At 38.4% G+C, this 14,012-nt stretch overlaps 1 protein-coding gene across 1 annotated transcript; it reads right to left on the bottom strand.

Moving 5' to 3' along the window:
- Positions 1-2,000: 2,000 nt before the first annotated feature.
- mcoln2 (mucolipin TRP cation channel 2) lies at positions 2,001-11,624 on the bottom strand. The gene is made up of 14 exons (XM_060876373.1): positions 11,495-11,624; positions 10,885-11,044; positions 10,392-10,565; positions 7,711-7,864; positions 7,417-7,495; positions 7,234-7,330; positions 7,060-7,159; positions 6,148-6,260; positions 5,822-5,971; positions 5,584-5,685; positions 5,281-5,403; positions 4,470-4,676; positions 4,135-4,283; positions 2,001-2,791 (listed from the first exon to the last, which is right to left on the bottom strand). The coding sequence occupies exons 1-14, from the start codon at positions 11,530-11,532 to the stop codon at positions 2,755-2,757; spliced, it is 1,683 nt and encodes a 560-aa protein (XP_060732356.1). The 5' UTR covers positions 11,533-11,624; the 3' UTR covers positions 2,001-2,754.
- Positions 11,625-14,012: the final 2,388 nt, after the last annotated feature.

Below are 14,012 nucleotides of genomic sequence, written 5' to 3' on the forward strand. Positions count from 1 at the left end.
TGCTTTTTGGAGGCAAGTGGATATAAGGGTCAGTGTTACTTTTGGAAGCAAGTAGACAGAAAGCTAGGGTGCCAAAACATTTGGAGGTAAGTGGAGACGAGCATGTGTTGTCATCCGAACACTCTTGAGGAAGTTCCCCACATTGGGCTGAGTGTTTTGATATGTCACAAGTCCATGTTGTGCTAATTTTTAATTTTCACGTGACGTGACGTCACGTGACGTCATCAGAATACTTATGAGGAAGTTCCCCTCATTGTTCTGAGTGTTTTGATATGTCACCTGTCCATGTTGTACAAGGTTTTTTGATTTTGCATATTTTGCGGGCGGGGCTGCGGCACAACCGAAAGGCCATATTTAAAGTACACCAATTTAAAGGTTTGTTCAGAGTATCATCCTAAAGGAGCTGGCTGAGTTTGGTGTAGATAGTTCGAAAGCTTGCCAAGTTATAAACCTCTAAACTTTATAATGGGAGTCTATGGGAAAAAAGGCCACTTTGAGACCCGGTACCGGAAGTACCGGTACTCGGATCACAATTAATAGCAACAAACATCAGACCAGGTTCTACAACATATCCGAATTTGGTGCATGTGGCTCGAAAGCCCTAGGAGGAGTTACTATTTATAAATTTTTGTCTAAGCTTAAATAGGAAAACAGAATTTTGGCTTCTACAAAGCCAACATAATGATTGTTGTACTTTATTATCTTAAAAGCAGATATGGCAACACACTATTTTTCTCACTTTATTTCTGTACACTTTTACCTGGGCAGCACCGTAGTGCAGAGGGAAGTATAGCATTTTCTCAGCTCCAGGCTTCTCATTTGTTTGTCATCATGCCAATGTAGGTTTTCTCTGACATCTGACTGATTATGTTAACTTGGCTTTCTGCATTTATGAATCAAATCAATTAATTCAACCTTCAATTAAATTAGTCAACCACATGTTAACTGAGCTTTGTAGCTGACTATACAGGACTTGTTTATATTGTTATATTCTAAATTAATATGTTAACTAACTAACTAACTAACTAACTAAATAAATAAATAAATATAAGAAATGGAAGGTCATAAACCCACAGGGAAAGTCCCTGGCTTTTAGTATATGATGAAGTGAATTGGTTGTTTTTCCATGGAGCCCTGAATAGGTGATTTTAGTACAATAGTATACTACATTAGTAGTTTTTCCTCCATAGCTTTAAAATACAGCAAACTCTGCAATCCCAGATCTTCACACTGAAAACAGCCTTTTCTGGATGAGAATATGCAAACATTTAAGGCAGAAAGAGACTGAATGTAAATGGTCCACATCATTATCCCATTACTTATTACAAAACGGTCCGTTTTATTGGCAACAGCACACTTGGCTGGATTGACAAGTCAAGCCTGCTGAATGGAGGCACTGCAGAACCTGCTGAATGTGTTCTCCATGAGCCTCCCAGAAATCACTACAATCGTCTATATGTAGATAAGCCATGAAAAAATTAGTCCGATAAACATTTGAGCCATTAATCTTTGGAACGTAATTGGAGCCCCATGTTATCCAAAACAGACAACTGTTTCAAATGTACACAACAAACATGTAACAGGTTGTTTTGACTGACTTCAAACTTTCTGTTTGTCAGGTTCTGGTTGCTTAGTGGTCTAGAATGATGCCCATTTCCTTACCTCCAACCTCAACAGTTATTTGTACCACAGGTTCTGTAATGCTATAAAGGTAATGCTAATATGAAGTGAAACCTTCCAATGAAAAAGCACCTGGTTTTTAATCTAGAAGGAAGTGAAAATATTTTTGGATTTGTTTTTTTACTCCAAAGCTACCAGCTGATCATGTGTTTGTTTTGTGATAAGATTTAGGTGCAGTGATGAAGAGCAGTGAAGAGCAAAACTAATTATTTTTAAATTCAATTGCAAAGCATATACTGTATATATAATTGCATGTTCACAAGCTACATATAATGGTGGCTAAAAATTTAAATGGAGTCTTGTGCAAGTGCATTATTGCCTTTGATTTCTCACCTTTCTTTTTATTGAGTGAGTTAAGTAAGAACAAGAAGTGAGAGTAGACGCAAGAAGTGATGTTTCCATCTACATAAACAAATAAATAAAAGCGACAGGTGGTGATTTTCTATTAGAAATCCAGAGTCTTATTTCTCTTAGAGTTTGCTGAATTGCTAAATCTTTTTAACAATAACTAAAAGCTGTATTAATAGTTAATGAAGCATAACATGCATTGAAGCCATTTCCTTGAAATTGATCAGAACTTCTTACTTCTGTTAACGAGTAAATGTAAAATAGTTTTCCTCTTTTCCTGTATTTGTAACATACAGTATGGCAGAGATAACATTGTGCTTGCCCATTAAGATTAATTTCCCAGCAAATCTTTTTACTCTTCAGCCTTAATTATATTCCAGTCCGTCTTCCTTTGGTTAATGCGGGTTATGTTCCCGTTCCTAATACCCATGTAAACGATAGGGTAGATGATATACAGTCAACACATTATAATGGAGGCATTTTAAAAGTCCACAATCACCGATATTCCACTGAAGACAGCCTTGCCTCAGTTCAGGGAACCGTTCTTCAGAGGTGGGAGAAAGTCACATGTGCAAGTCACAAGTAAGTCTCAAGTCATGAATGTCAAGTCAAAGTCAAGTCGAGTCTTTTTTTAATATTTGTCAAGCAAGTCTCAAATATGCGACTTAAGTCTGGCTCAAGTCATATGATTCGGGGCCCCCATCTCTGCCGTTCTTTATCATGAGATCAACTGATGAGAACTGAATAATCATCTGTGGAAACTCTGCAAACAGAAAACAAACAAATATAAGCATATACATGGATTTATCACTTTTTACCTCTCTGTGAATGTCAGAAAAGATTCTGCAAAAAATGTTTAGCATTTATTTCTCGCATGAAGCAAAATGATTTGCAAATAGAATAAAAACATTTAAAGCATAAAATGAATAAAACTATCTAGAAATAGATTTAATAATATTATATTTGGTTTGTCATAATTTAGCTGTATTTATTATCTTTCTATTTGCTAAAATACCATTTCTATATAATTGCACAATCACATTCTTTACATTTTAATATTAATTTTTTTTATATAGTTCTATCTGTCAGTTTGTTATCTTTCTTGCGAGAAAACCTGCATGCAATGAAAAATGAATAACTTGTAAAGCAATGTAAAGGAAATTCTTAATAATTAAAAGAAATTACCACTGTCATTACAACTTATTTTAATTTCTAGTGCTAATAACTTATAAAAATGAACAAAAACATAATCCGGATTTGGATCATAACCTAAACATCTGAAAAGACTGATGCTAACTGATTTAGCAAGTAGTTGATATTATAGACAGATAACTTGAAATTACAACATTTACACAAGACATTACCATTAGTATCATTAATCTGATGAGCAAAGCACACACACAAAAAAACAATCAGTGGTTAAGTGAGAAAGGGGACATGCATCTTCTGACTGGCTAAACAAGGTTTCTCAGAGATTAACATGGCCATAATGCATCACTTTTTTCTATAATCTAATGACCAGTGATATACATTTCTGCACAAAACCCAAATTAGATGTAAAACCCACTTTTTATGTCATCTCTTCTGCAATCTTCTCAGGGTCTTGATAGCTTGTCACTTCTAACTACATAAGTGGATAAGTGGCTTTTATCTGTGGTTTATATAAAGCATCAGATTATGGGAAGGATTTCTGTGACACTCCCTACAGACAAAGCAAATAAACACTGAGCACTCTTCTTTTTTTTTTGGCAGAACTTTCAGGCTTCATGTATGCTCACGAAAATGGTCTTAAATAGCTCGTCCTTTCACAAAATACCCAAAAAGCGAGACATAGTGTATGTGACTGAAATTATCTATGTGAAATCGACTGAAACGTCTGAAAAACACTGATCAGAGAAAATGCTATGTCACAACATGAGCTTGCTTATCACAAGTGCTGCCCACAGTCAAGGAGAAGTCTCCTCCAGATTTTTTTCCCTGACTAGCCATACATGCCTCTGTAATCAGCACATAGTTGGGCGTGTCAACCTATCCATCGCACCACTAATTTCATTTCTTATTCCACTGTGGCCTAGCCTGGCTGGGGACAAGCCTGAGACTGTGTACCTTCTGCAGCCACACAGCATAGTGTAGGAGGAGAAGCTATTGGAGCTGCTTTTCTCTCCATTCTCTACATCCTCCCCCTCTGGGAACTCCTTCTTCACACTCAGAAACAGCTGCAGCTCTGTCATGGGAAACCCGTTTTTCTGGTAGCGCTAAGCCACATGGGAAAGGAGAAGCTTGTTAATATGAGGGTTAGCCATATGTTGCAAGCGGTCATGTTACACAACAAGACAATAAAGTGAAATATTCCATTTTTTAAACATGGAAAAGATGCCACATCTGCTTCTGGAAATCTATTTGACTTTGTGATTAGGCCTTGTAGCTCAGTAGCGTCATACCTTAATGCTCTCGTAAGCGTCCGTGATGAGAGCTATGAAAAGGCTGAGCACCATGTAGATGAAGAGAGAAATGAAAGAGTAAAGGTAGACCCTGCTGAAAAGCCACACCACAGTGTTCTTCTGCTGGAACTCGGCGAATGTCGGGAACATGTCGTCCCCGTTGACCAGGGAGAAGAGGCATTCGGCCACACGGCTCAGATCCTCAAACTGTCCCGAGTGGCACAAATCCATGCAGACATACAGAACATTGCATGAATAATTACGTACATGAAAAATTGCACAGAATTAAGAAAACAAAAGTCATTTTTATACATCTAGTGCTGAAACTAGGCAACAGTAAGTTTTCACAATCAAAGTGCAAATGCTGCCACCTTATGGTCAAAAGAGGCACACAGTGTACACACAGGACTGCAACTTCAAGCACAGTACACACAGTCAAAACATTTAGAGGTGCTGTGCTCTTTATACTGTACGTCAGTGGCGGTTCTAGGATTTTTCTGTAACAGGGGCCATTAAGGGGCCACATGTTGCATTCAGGGGCCAAGTACAGGGTACATTCAAGCACACAAAATAATTTATTCAGTACGGTGCAAATACATTTCCGCAGTCATTCCTTTTTCAAACGCTCGAGTGCCGCCAATTGTTTGGGGATGGAATTGCATCTGTGATTGTTGTGAAAAATTCTCCGGTTGCTCTTCTCGTCGACGACTGTTGGAACGGGGGCCAATCAGGGACCAATTAGATTTCAGTACGTTAACCTTCTGTACGTTGCTGTACGTTAACCTTCTAACCAACACACACTTTTTTTTACCTTTTCATGGTAGGGCCCTAAAACGATCCACCCACAGAAAGTGTAGCCCAGATAAATCATCCCTGCACAGCAGCAGAAGCGGAGAACGTTGGGTAGAGCTGCCTGCATAGTAAGGATAAGAACCTGCACCAGTGGAGATGAGTTTATTATAAGTCTTAGTATAAATAACGTCAATGTCTGTTGTAAGATATATGTACGTATACTGTACAGTATGTAGCTCTAAATAATGCTGATCCTAATATAAGACACAGTGTTGGCTAAAGGGGTCTCATTTATAGACTAAATACAAGAAGATATACTCACATTATACTTCTGGAAATAACCTAAATATCTAATGACACCAACCCAGACCATGAGTGTTGATGTTCCTAAAAAGATGCTACACACATCATAGCTGGTTAGGCTCTGTGAGGAAAAAGAAGAGGGAATAACAGTGAATACTTCTCTTGGTAGTAAAGCAAAAAAGAAGCATAGAAATCTGTAGTACGCCTATAAAAGTAAATAAAAATTAATTCCTTATTAATTAATATTCCACAATCACCTTTGCCTGAATTTCCATCTTCAGTATGGACCCTACGATTGCCATGACATCACTGATTATTACCAAGATGTACCAGCCATTTAAAAATTCTCGTTGGTCCTCCTCACATACTTTATGGTTATACTTCCAGAAACAGAACTTGGAAAATCTCTGTAAAAAAAGAGAAAGAATCATAAAAGTTCATGCAAAGATACGACACTTTTGAAAGGGTACAAATCCCAGTTTAACAAATAAAAAAAAAATTAATTATAGGTTGGTGGTGATGGTTGAGGGGGACATCAATATTTAAACGTGTCTAATTCTTCATGGACAGTTATGTAATTTACCTGAAGTAACCTAATTGCAAGAAAAATAGAGCGAATGCAAAGCACAGAAGAGATCAGACACACAAGGATAACAACAGCATCAAAGATTACAAGATAGTGAGTGTTCTTCTGTGCTGAAAAAGATAAGCAGAGATTAAAAAAAAATATTTCTACCAACAAACATGTTTTCCACAAATAGCTAAACAAGTGTATTTCATTCTCCTATCTAATTGGATAGAAATTTAATTATATTGAGTATACAATTTTTTTAAATGTTAAAGGTGGGGTGCACGATGTTTGAAAGCCAATGTTGACATTTGAAATTACCAAAACAAACATGCCCCTAACCCAAATGGGTGTCACCCCTGTTTTGATAGCTCCGCCCCACACATACATACTCAACCCAGGCAAATATTATGGCGGAACCTGCTGGGGCAGCTGACCGAGGGTATATTTTTATCAATAAATGAACTCAATGAGTAATACTATGGTAATACAAATGTGTTTTTGTAGTACTGTCTGTTGTACCATGAAAAGTTTAGCTCCGTTTTATGTGGAAGACGACGTTCAACACCTAGAACCCGAGGCAGAGGTAACGGCAAGTATCCGCCATGTCAATCTTTCAATCGCTTTCTGCTAATGTCACACATGCGCACTGAACACTCTCCCCGCCGCATATTGACAAGACACACCCCTTTCTGCTCATTGGCTAGACGTTTGTTTTATTAGTCGCCCGACTCAGTTTTCTGAAGCATTTTTCAAACATCGTGCACCCCACCTTTAATATTTATTATAATTTTGGAACAGTCGCTGAACTTAAAAATGATTAAAACATCAAAATCCAGGCATTCGCAGGTTAAGAACCGCTACAAATTACTCAATTAAATTAAAACAGAATTCCCATTTATTGTGAGGTAATATATCTTCCCATACCATGTCCTGAAATATTCCAGTTTTTGCATGCACTGCTTACAGCATCAATATCAAGGGTCATTTTCACTTTTCCACTATGGCACTGATTGTCAAATGTAATCTGGGGGGAAATGAGATGATTAGCGCACCATCATTAATTTGCAAATATGCAAATGTTGCTACACGACATCTTACCAAAACAGCAAAAGTGTAACAATCAGGCAACTCATGTGAAAGGACGGTTTGTAGGTTGATTCCTTTAACCCGGAATGAGATTTCTATATTGACAAGTCTGTTTGGAAAAAAAAATATGTGGTTTAAGCAGGTTGAGATTTAATGACAAAGAAAGAAAAAAGAACAATATTCAGATGTGCACACCTGTAAAAGTCAATTTCAAAAAAAGAGGCATTGGTTATTCTCCATGTTTCAGCAGATTTTGTATCCAAAGTTAGGCAAACTGAAACATACGTATTAAAAGATGTGAAATGCCAAAGTGACTTATATCACTGACTTATAATTGTATTTATAGTGACCCCATTAGTGCTGTGGTGTTCATATTTTTTTTCCTTAAATGAGTATTACTTTTACCTCAAAAAGGATTTGGAAAAAGAACTCATCACCCCAAGAAATACATATAATAAAATGAAAATCAGTGAGCGACACGGTAATAACCTGACTCCGTTTGGGCATTTATATCATAGGCTTTTTCCGAATGCTTCCCGCTGCCCCTTTTGTAGTACTCTTTACAGATGACCAAAGGACAGATCTTTCCATCCTCCTCGGCATAGCTGACAGAGCCCACAGTCAGCTCGTCTAACTGAGAGTACTGCAAGACAGATAACACACACTGAATTTACTTAGACACACTGGCTCTGCAGTTTCCATTGTGAAGTCGCTCGAAATGTGATATTTACAACAGCAAGGACACAAAGTGTGCTGGGAAGATTATAGCTGACCCCTTTCACCCTGGACATCACCTTTTAACCCATCCAAAGTGCACACACACAGCAGTGAACACACACCCGGAGCAGTGGTCAGCCATTTATGCTGAGGCACCCGGGGAGCAGTTGGGGGGGTTCGGTGCCTTGCTCAAGGGCACCTCAGTCATGGTATTGCGGGCCTGAGACTCGAACCCACAACCTTAGGGTTAGGAGTCAAACTCTCTAACCATTAGGCCACGACTTCCCCCTCAATAATAAGACTTCCCCTCTTAAATAAGTACATTAATAATACAGGATATATACTGATCACTAACCACAGTGGAAATGTTTTTATTTTATTGTTTCTCTAACTTTAAGCTCTACAGCTCAATCATCAGATCAGAACATCCTGTAAACTAAACATACTGTAAACAATAAATTATTTCCTGTTTTTTCAGACCCTATGGTCACACATTCATGTTAGGTTTTCATGTAATCAAATTTTTTTTATCAAAAATAAAAAATTCAATAAAGTGTGTTACAATAGCATTCATTTATTCATTCAAATCCTGATGTTTACTGATGTGGGATGTAGTAGCCTAGTGGCTAAGGTGTTGAATTAGCAATAGGATTGTTAAATTAAATCCCAGGTCCACCGACTGTCACTGCCACTGCTGTGAGACAAAATGAGATAAAAATGTAAGTCTCTGTGGACAGCGGCATCTGCAAATGCTGTAAATGCTTCGGTCTGGGTCACGTTGGATCTAAACACAAGAAGGCATGAGGCAGGAATACACCTGGACAGGATGTCTCAAGGGGAAGAACATTGCAGGACTGTAAAATGATCATAGCCACCTACTGTACTGGTGGGAGGAAACCAGAGAACCTCAAAGATACCCACGAAAAATCTGGAAAATGTAATACAGCGTTACAGAGTGATTCTAGAGTAGTGCAAGAGGGAGGCTTTTACTTCCACGTGATGTGGACGTGAGCTACAGTATAAAGCCACAAATATGAAGCACGTGTCAACATGACACAAATAGTAAATGTATGAATAATGTATGAATATAATTTCTACGTAACAAACTCAAATTCACAAAATAAATATTTATTTAGCTAGGTGAAGTGATCATTCTTACTAGAATATAACAAACACCCAAACTGAAGTAAATCTGAGAGACTATAATTAGGTGGCTGTTCATTTTAATCTTCATCTTTAAATTTATTTTGCCAAAAAAAAACAAAGTGTAAACAGGGCATCTGGTCCTGACTGGTCATGCTGAAGTTCACCTAATGTTACTGTATGTTCTGATAAATATTGTTGGTGTTAAGGTTCAGTCATTCCTGTCTAAACAAAATAATATACGGCTACTGAGTAAACGAAATTTTATTTCTGCAAGCAAACAAAAATATTTTGAACAGTTTGAACTAACCTTAACAAAAAAGAACGCTGAGTTGAAGGTTACTCACTCTCACTCACTCATTTTCTACCGCTTATCCGAACTACCTCGGGTCACGGGGAGCCTGTGCCTATCTCAGGCGTCATTGGGCATCAAGGCAGGATACACCCTGGACGGAGTGCCAACCCATCGCAGGGCACACACACTCTCATTCACTCACGCACTCACACAATTTTCCAGAGATGCCAATCAACCTACCATGCATGTCTTTGGACCGTGGGAGGAAACCGGAGTACCCGGAGGAAACCCCCGAGGCACGGGGAGAACATGCAAACTCCACACACACAAGGCGGAGGCGGGAATCGAACCCCCAACCCTGGAGGTGTGAGGCAAACGTGCCAACCACTAAACCACAGTGCCCCACGGTTGAAGGTAACTTTCAAATAAAATGTTCAATGTCTAATTGAGTCCTCTTCGTATTCATGACATCAAAATATTAACTTGCCGGCTGCAGCAAACCAAAAATGCGTCTGCTTCTGTGTGTCGGATTTCGCAAGTCAACAGTTATGACGCACATTTTGAGTGACAAAAACACGGTTTATTTTAATGTTACAAGAGCATCATTATCTTAGAATTTCATTTTTTTTAAAAAACTAACTAACTAAAATAAAATAAATTTCAATTAAATATTTATTTTCCAAATCTACATGGAGCCGCAGCAGAGGGATGAAAGAGCCACTTGCGGCTCCGGAGCCTCGGGTTGCTGACCCCTTGGCCTAGTGTATATAGAACAGGAAGCACTTTCCACCGAGTGTACCGCCGTGTGATGTTGATCGAGCAGCGTTTCAATAAGATGTCAACAGATCTGCTCGTATCTTACCATGTGTTAGCCATCACATCATGCAGTTTGTAACTACTCTGTAACATGGAAGAACTATTGTGTGTGAATCTGAAGTAAACAAACAAAAAAAACCCGAAATTTCAAATGAAAGTAGAAGATGAAGCACTTGAATGTTAGAAAACAAAGACAAACCTGATCTATGATGAAGTATAGATGATCGAAGACACTCTGTTTAGTATAGACAGCTAGACTATAGTCATCCTCATCCACACCACTGTAACTCTTCAGGAACAAATTCTTGAAGGCCATTAAGTTCTCTTCTTTGTAGGCCACTACGAGCTGGTTGTTAAGCCCAAAGAGGATGAGCTTCAAAAGAAAGAGAGACAACATACTGTATACAATTCTTCCTCTGAGATTTCAAACAGCACTCTTGATTATCCTTGAGGACAATCTAATTCTCAGATTTTGCTCAGCATACTGCATATTTACAAATAAATTGTATTTTGTGTCTGTCAACTAGACAAATAGCAGTTTGAGGCACCTCTTATTTTTGTGTGATAATCAAAACCAAAAGGTTTTCCAATTACTGTATCTATTCTCATTTTCCTGGTACTACAGAATAGTAGTAAAGTAGTAGTAAAGCATCTTAAAGAAGTCTAAGGCATTCCAGTAATTATCTTCATACCTGAGTTGTAATCATGACTATTTTTAAAATCTGTACTGTCAGCTTCCATGGTAGTTGTCGCCGTGCTCTGTATTTCTCACAGGGACTCATGAAGTAATATCTCAAGTCATCTCTTAGTCTTTCTTCCATTGTCTGGTCAAGGCTCATGGACATGGGGTTACTGAAAGAGACAGACAATAATCGTTAGAAATATAATTAATGTGGTGCTTTTATTAATGCATCTGACACATGAATATAGAGTTAAGGGAATCAGTGACTTTATTAAACTAACACATTGCAATCTTGCATTGTACCTAAAGAGTCCAGCACAGCAGTTCTCATTTCACAAAACAAAAATCTGCTGAACGTGATACATTTTTCTTGTGACATAAAAGTTCTTAAAAATGAGGAAGGTGACTAGTTCATAACGCAAGACATTTGTGTTTAAACTGCAAAACATTCTCTTAAAGGGCATTGGCAGTGTATGCAGTGTAAAAGTCCAAGGTTTTGTATAAATACTCAAAATACTACACAAAAAAGCATACAAAATCTTAGCAAAAGGATAGAACTGCTCTTAAAAACTTTTCATACGTAAATTCCAAGAATCATAAATCACTTCTTAACGACTTACCCTGTAGGATCGACATTTGACATGGCAAGCAGCTCCATGCTCCATGCTAATACAACTGATTAGACTGCAGAGTGACTGACCATCTTCCCTAAACCAATGCACTTTAACACACAAAGCTTTTGACCAATCATAAACTCAACAGCTCCTCGAGTAGGCGGTGCCTATTCAAAGTACTGAATAAATGATTAATCTAGCACTTGTTTATAAAAATTCTGTTTGCACTTCTTGTTGTATTTTTGTAACAGAGCTTTAGACTCGTGGTATTCTTCGGCTGTGACCTAGTGAACCGGTATTGATGTATTCATCGGTAAAGACTTCAAAAGCACATCTGCGTGTCACTCTAGATAAGGGCTTTTTTTGGTGAGTTAATGTTATTTAAGTGTTTTTTACATTCAATTGAAAATGTTTTATATTAATATAGTTCTCAGTAGATATAAAAATAAAAATAAATATCATTAGATAGATATTTTAATGGCAAGGTTTTGTAAAGCATGTTTGGCTTCTGGTTTATTATATTAGTAACTCATTTTATGTGGAAAAATTCTTGAGGTTTTATTGGTCTTCTAGATGAGTGGCCAAAGAAATAGGAGTCTTCCTGCTCATGGGAATGAAGGTGAATTCAGGTACTTTCTCTTTTCAAGTATGAAAACTTCACCATCCACTTCAAGCAATCATGTTTTGCATACATTTGCCAGACCTTCAATAAACGGCAGAGCAATCTGGTTTTGACAAATGAAGAAGCTTACTGAAACTACAGTGACCCTAAAATGTGCTTAGTTGTAGGTCTAAAGCATTTCGTGTACAAAGTCCAGCCCAATGGCCTAATGCAGCCATCGGGCTTCTCCCTTGCTGTAAATTTTGCTTTTACCTGACATATGTGTAAGTAAACAATAAATCTACATCTTCAACAAGGAATGTATACCTATATAAACAACAGAATAGGTGACACTTTAGGTTACATTACATTAAGTTTGGCAAAGAGAATATAGTGATAAAGTGATAAATGCAGAACTGGCAACAGTTTAAAATGATCGATTTGTGTGCTCTGTTTAGTGAAAAAAGGGAGCATAATATATTTTTTAGCACAAACTGTACTACATATCTAATTATATGCTAAACCAACTGTACCTAAACATCAAAAAAAATATTGTCAACACTGTGACAGCGGAGCCTGCACTACTGCCTAAACAAAGCATCTACTTACTCCTCACACAACTGCCGCCCAGGTGCTGGACCTTCAGCGCCTCCAGTGTTGTGGACTGCAAAGGAGCACATGGCCACATGGACTCAGGAGGGAAGAGGACGTCCCTGGTTGAGCTCATTCTCAATCTCTCTGCATCATTGTTGGGATTGTTAGGGGTTCTTGACTGAGAAAGACATGCCAATGAAGAACGTAGGCAACCACCCAACCTTGGTGGGTCTGTTTGTCTCAGAATGAAAGGGATAAAGTCCTTTCTCTGAAACTCATAGACCCTCATCAGCTCGCTAGTCCTGCAAAAAACGGCTTCAGAATCCACTTCCTTGTGCACATTGACTTAGAAACAGGACTGGGGCCTGTTCTATTTCAGAACTTTGATGGGCATAGCTCCCAGAAAACATAGTTTGGAAAGAGAAGCCCTAGCAAAAAGGTGGTCAACTAAGGATCTGAACTAATGCAAAGGTGGATAGCATGGCACCCTAGTGACTAACCATGTCTCTCTACAGCGTGTGGCAAAGGTGAAACACACCAACACCTGTAGTTCGGTTTATTTCAGAACTTCTTGTATCAGGTCCAGCATCATATAGGAATGCACAAAAAAACTTATGCAAGCATGCCATGTTGGCCCAGCACCAGTGAGACTGGAGCTGGGTGGGGGTGCTGTAGTGGCAGGGCCTGCACTACAGAATACATGCAGCATCTACTCTCCTCACACAACTGCTGCCCATGCTCGTGCCAGTGTTGTGGACTGCAGAGGAGCTTACAGCTGCAGGGCAATAGAGGCCAGATTGTGCCAAGAGTGACAGCCAATCAGAGCGGTGGCATAAAATCTTCACCATCCAAGGGAAGAGGAGAGTTTGATGGGGAGCACTGGCCTTAGTTAGATAAGGGTAATTTATCTGGCAATCAACTGATGTATTTTTGTGTTTTTCCTTCAGAGTGCTTCTTCTAGTGTCTGAAGACCGCACTCTGTCTGCTTCCTGCATCTCAGCTTATTGCTGAATGTCTTCAATGTAGCGAGCACTCTTTATTCACACATACACACACATATTTGTTAAACATGATCACTTTGTACTAACACGCTCGCTCTTTCTTCTGAACTAAAATAAGGGATCGAATTTTAACAGTGTGGCTATGATGTAATTAAATTGATAGAAAGAATTATAAAAACTCAATTTTTTTATTATGTTGACTTGTAGAGGCCAACATTCTGTTTTCCTATTTAAGCTTAGACAAAAATATATCAAGAGTAACTCCTCCTAGGGCTTTCGAGCCACATGCACCAAATTCGGATATCTTGTAGACCCTGGTCTGAAGTTT

This window comes from Tachysurus vachellii, chromosome 1 (assembly GCF_030014155.1).
Source record: "Tachysurus vachellii isolate PV-2020 chromosome 1, HZAU_Pvac_v1, whole genome shotgun sequence".
NCBI lineage: Eukaryota > Metazoa > Chordata > Actinopteri > Siluriformes > Bagridae > Tachysurus > Tachysurus vachellii.

What these genes read in the sequence shown, in the direction of transcription:
- mcoln2 (XM_060876373.1), bottom strand. Translation starts at nt 11,532, where the DNA reads ATGGAGCTGCTTGCCATGTCAAATGTCGATCCTACAGG. An exon ending in GTTACACTTTTGCTGTTTTG is followed by an intron (nt 7,160 to 7,233) that starts GTAAGATGTCGT and finishes ATTTCCCCCCAG; the next exon opens with ATTACATTTGACAATCAGTG. An exon ending in TTGCAATTAGGTTACTTCAG is followed by an intron (nt 5,972 to 6,147) that starts GTAAATTACATA and finishes CTTTTTTTACAG; the next exon opens with AGATTTTCCAAGTTCTGTTT.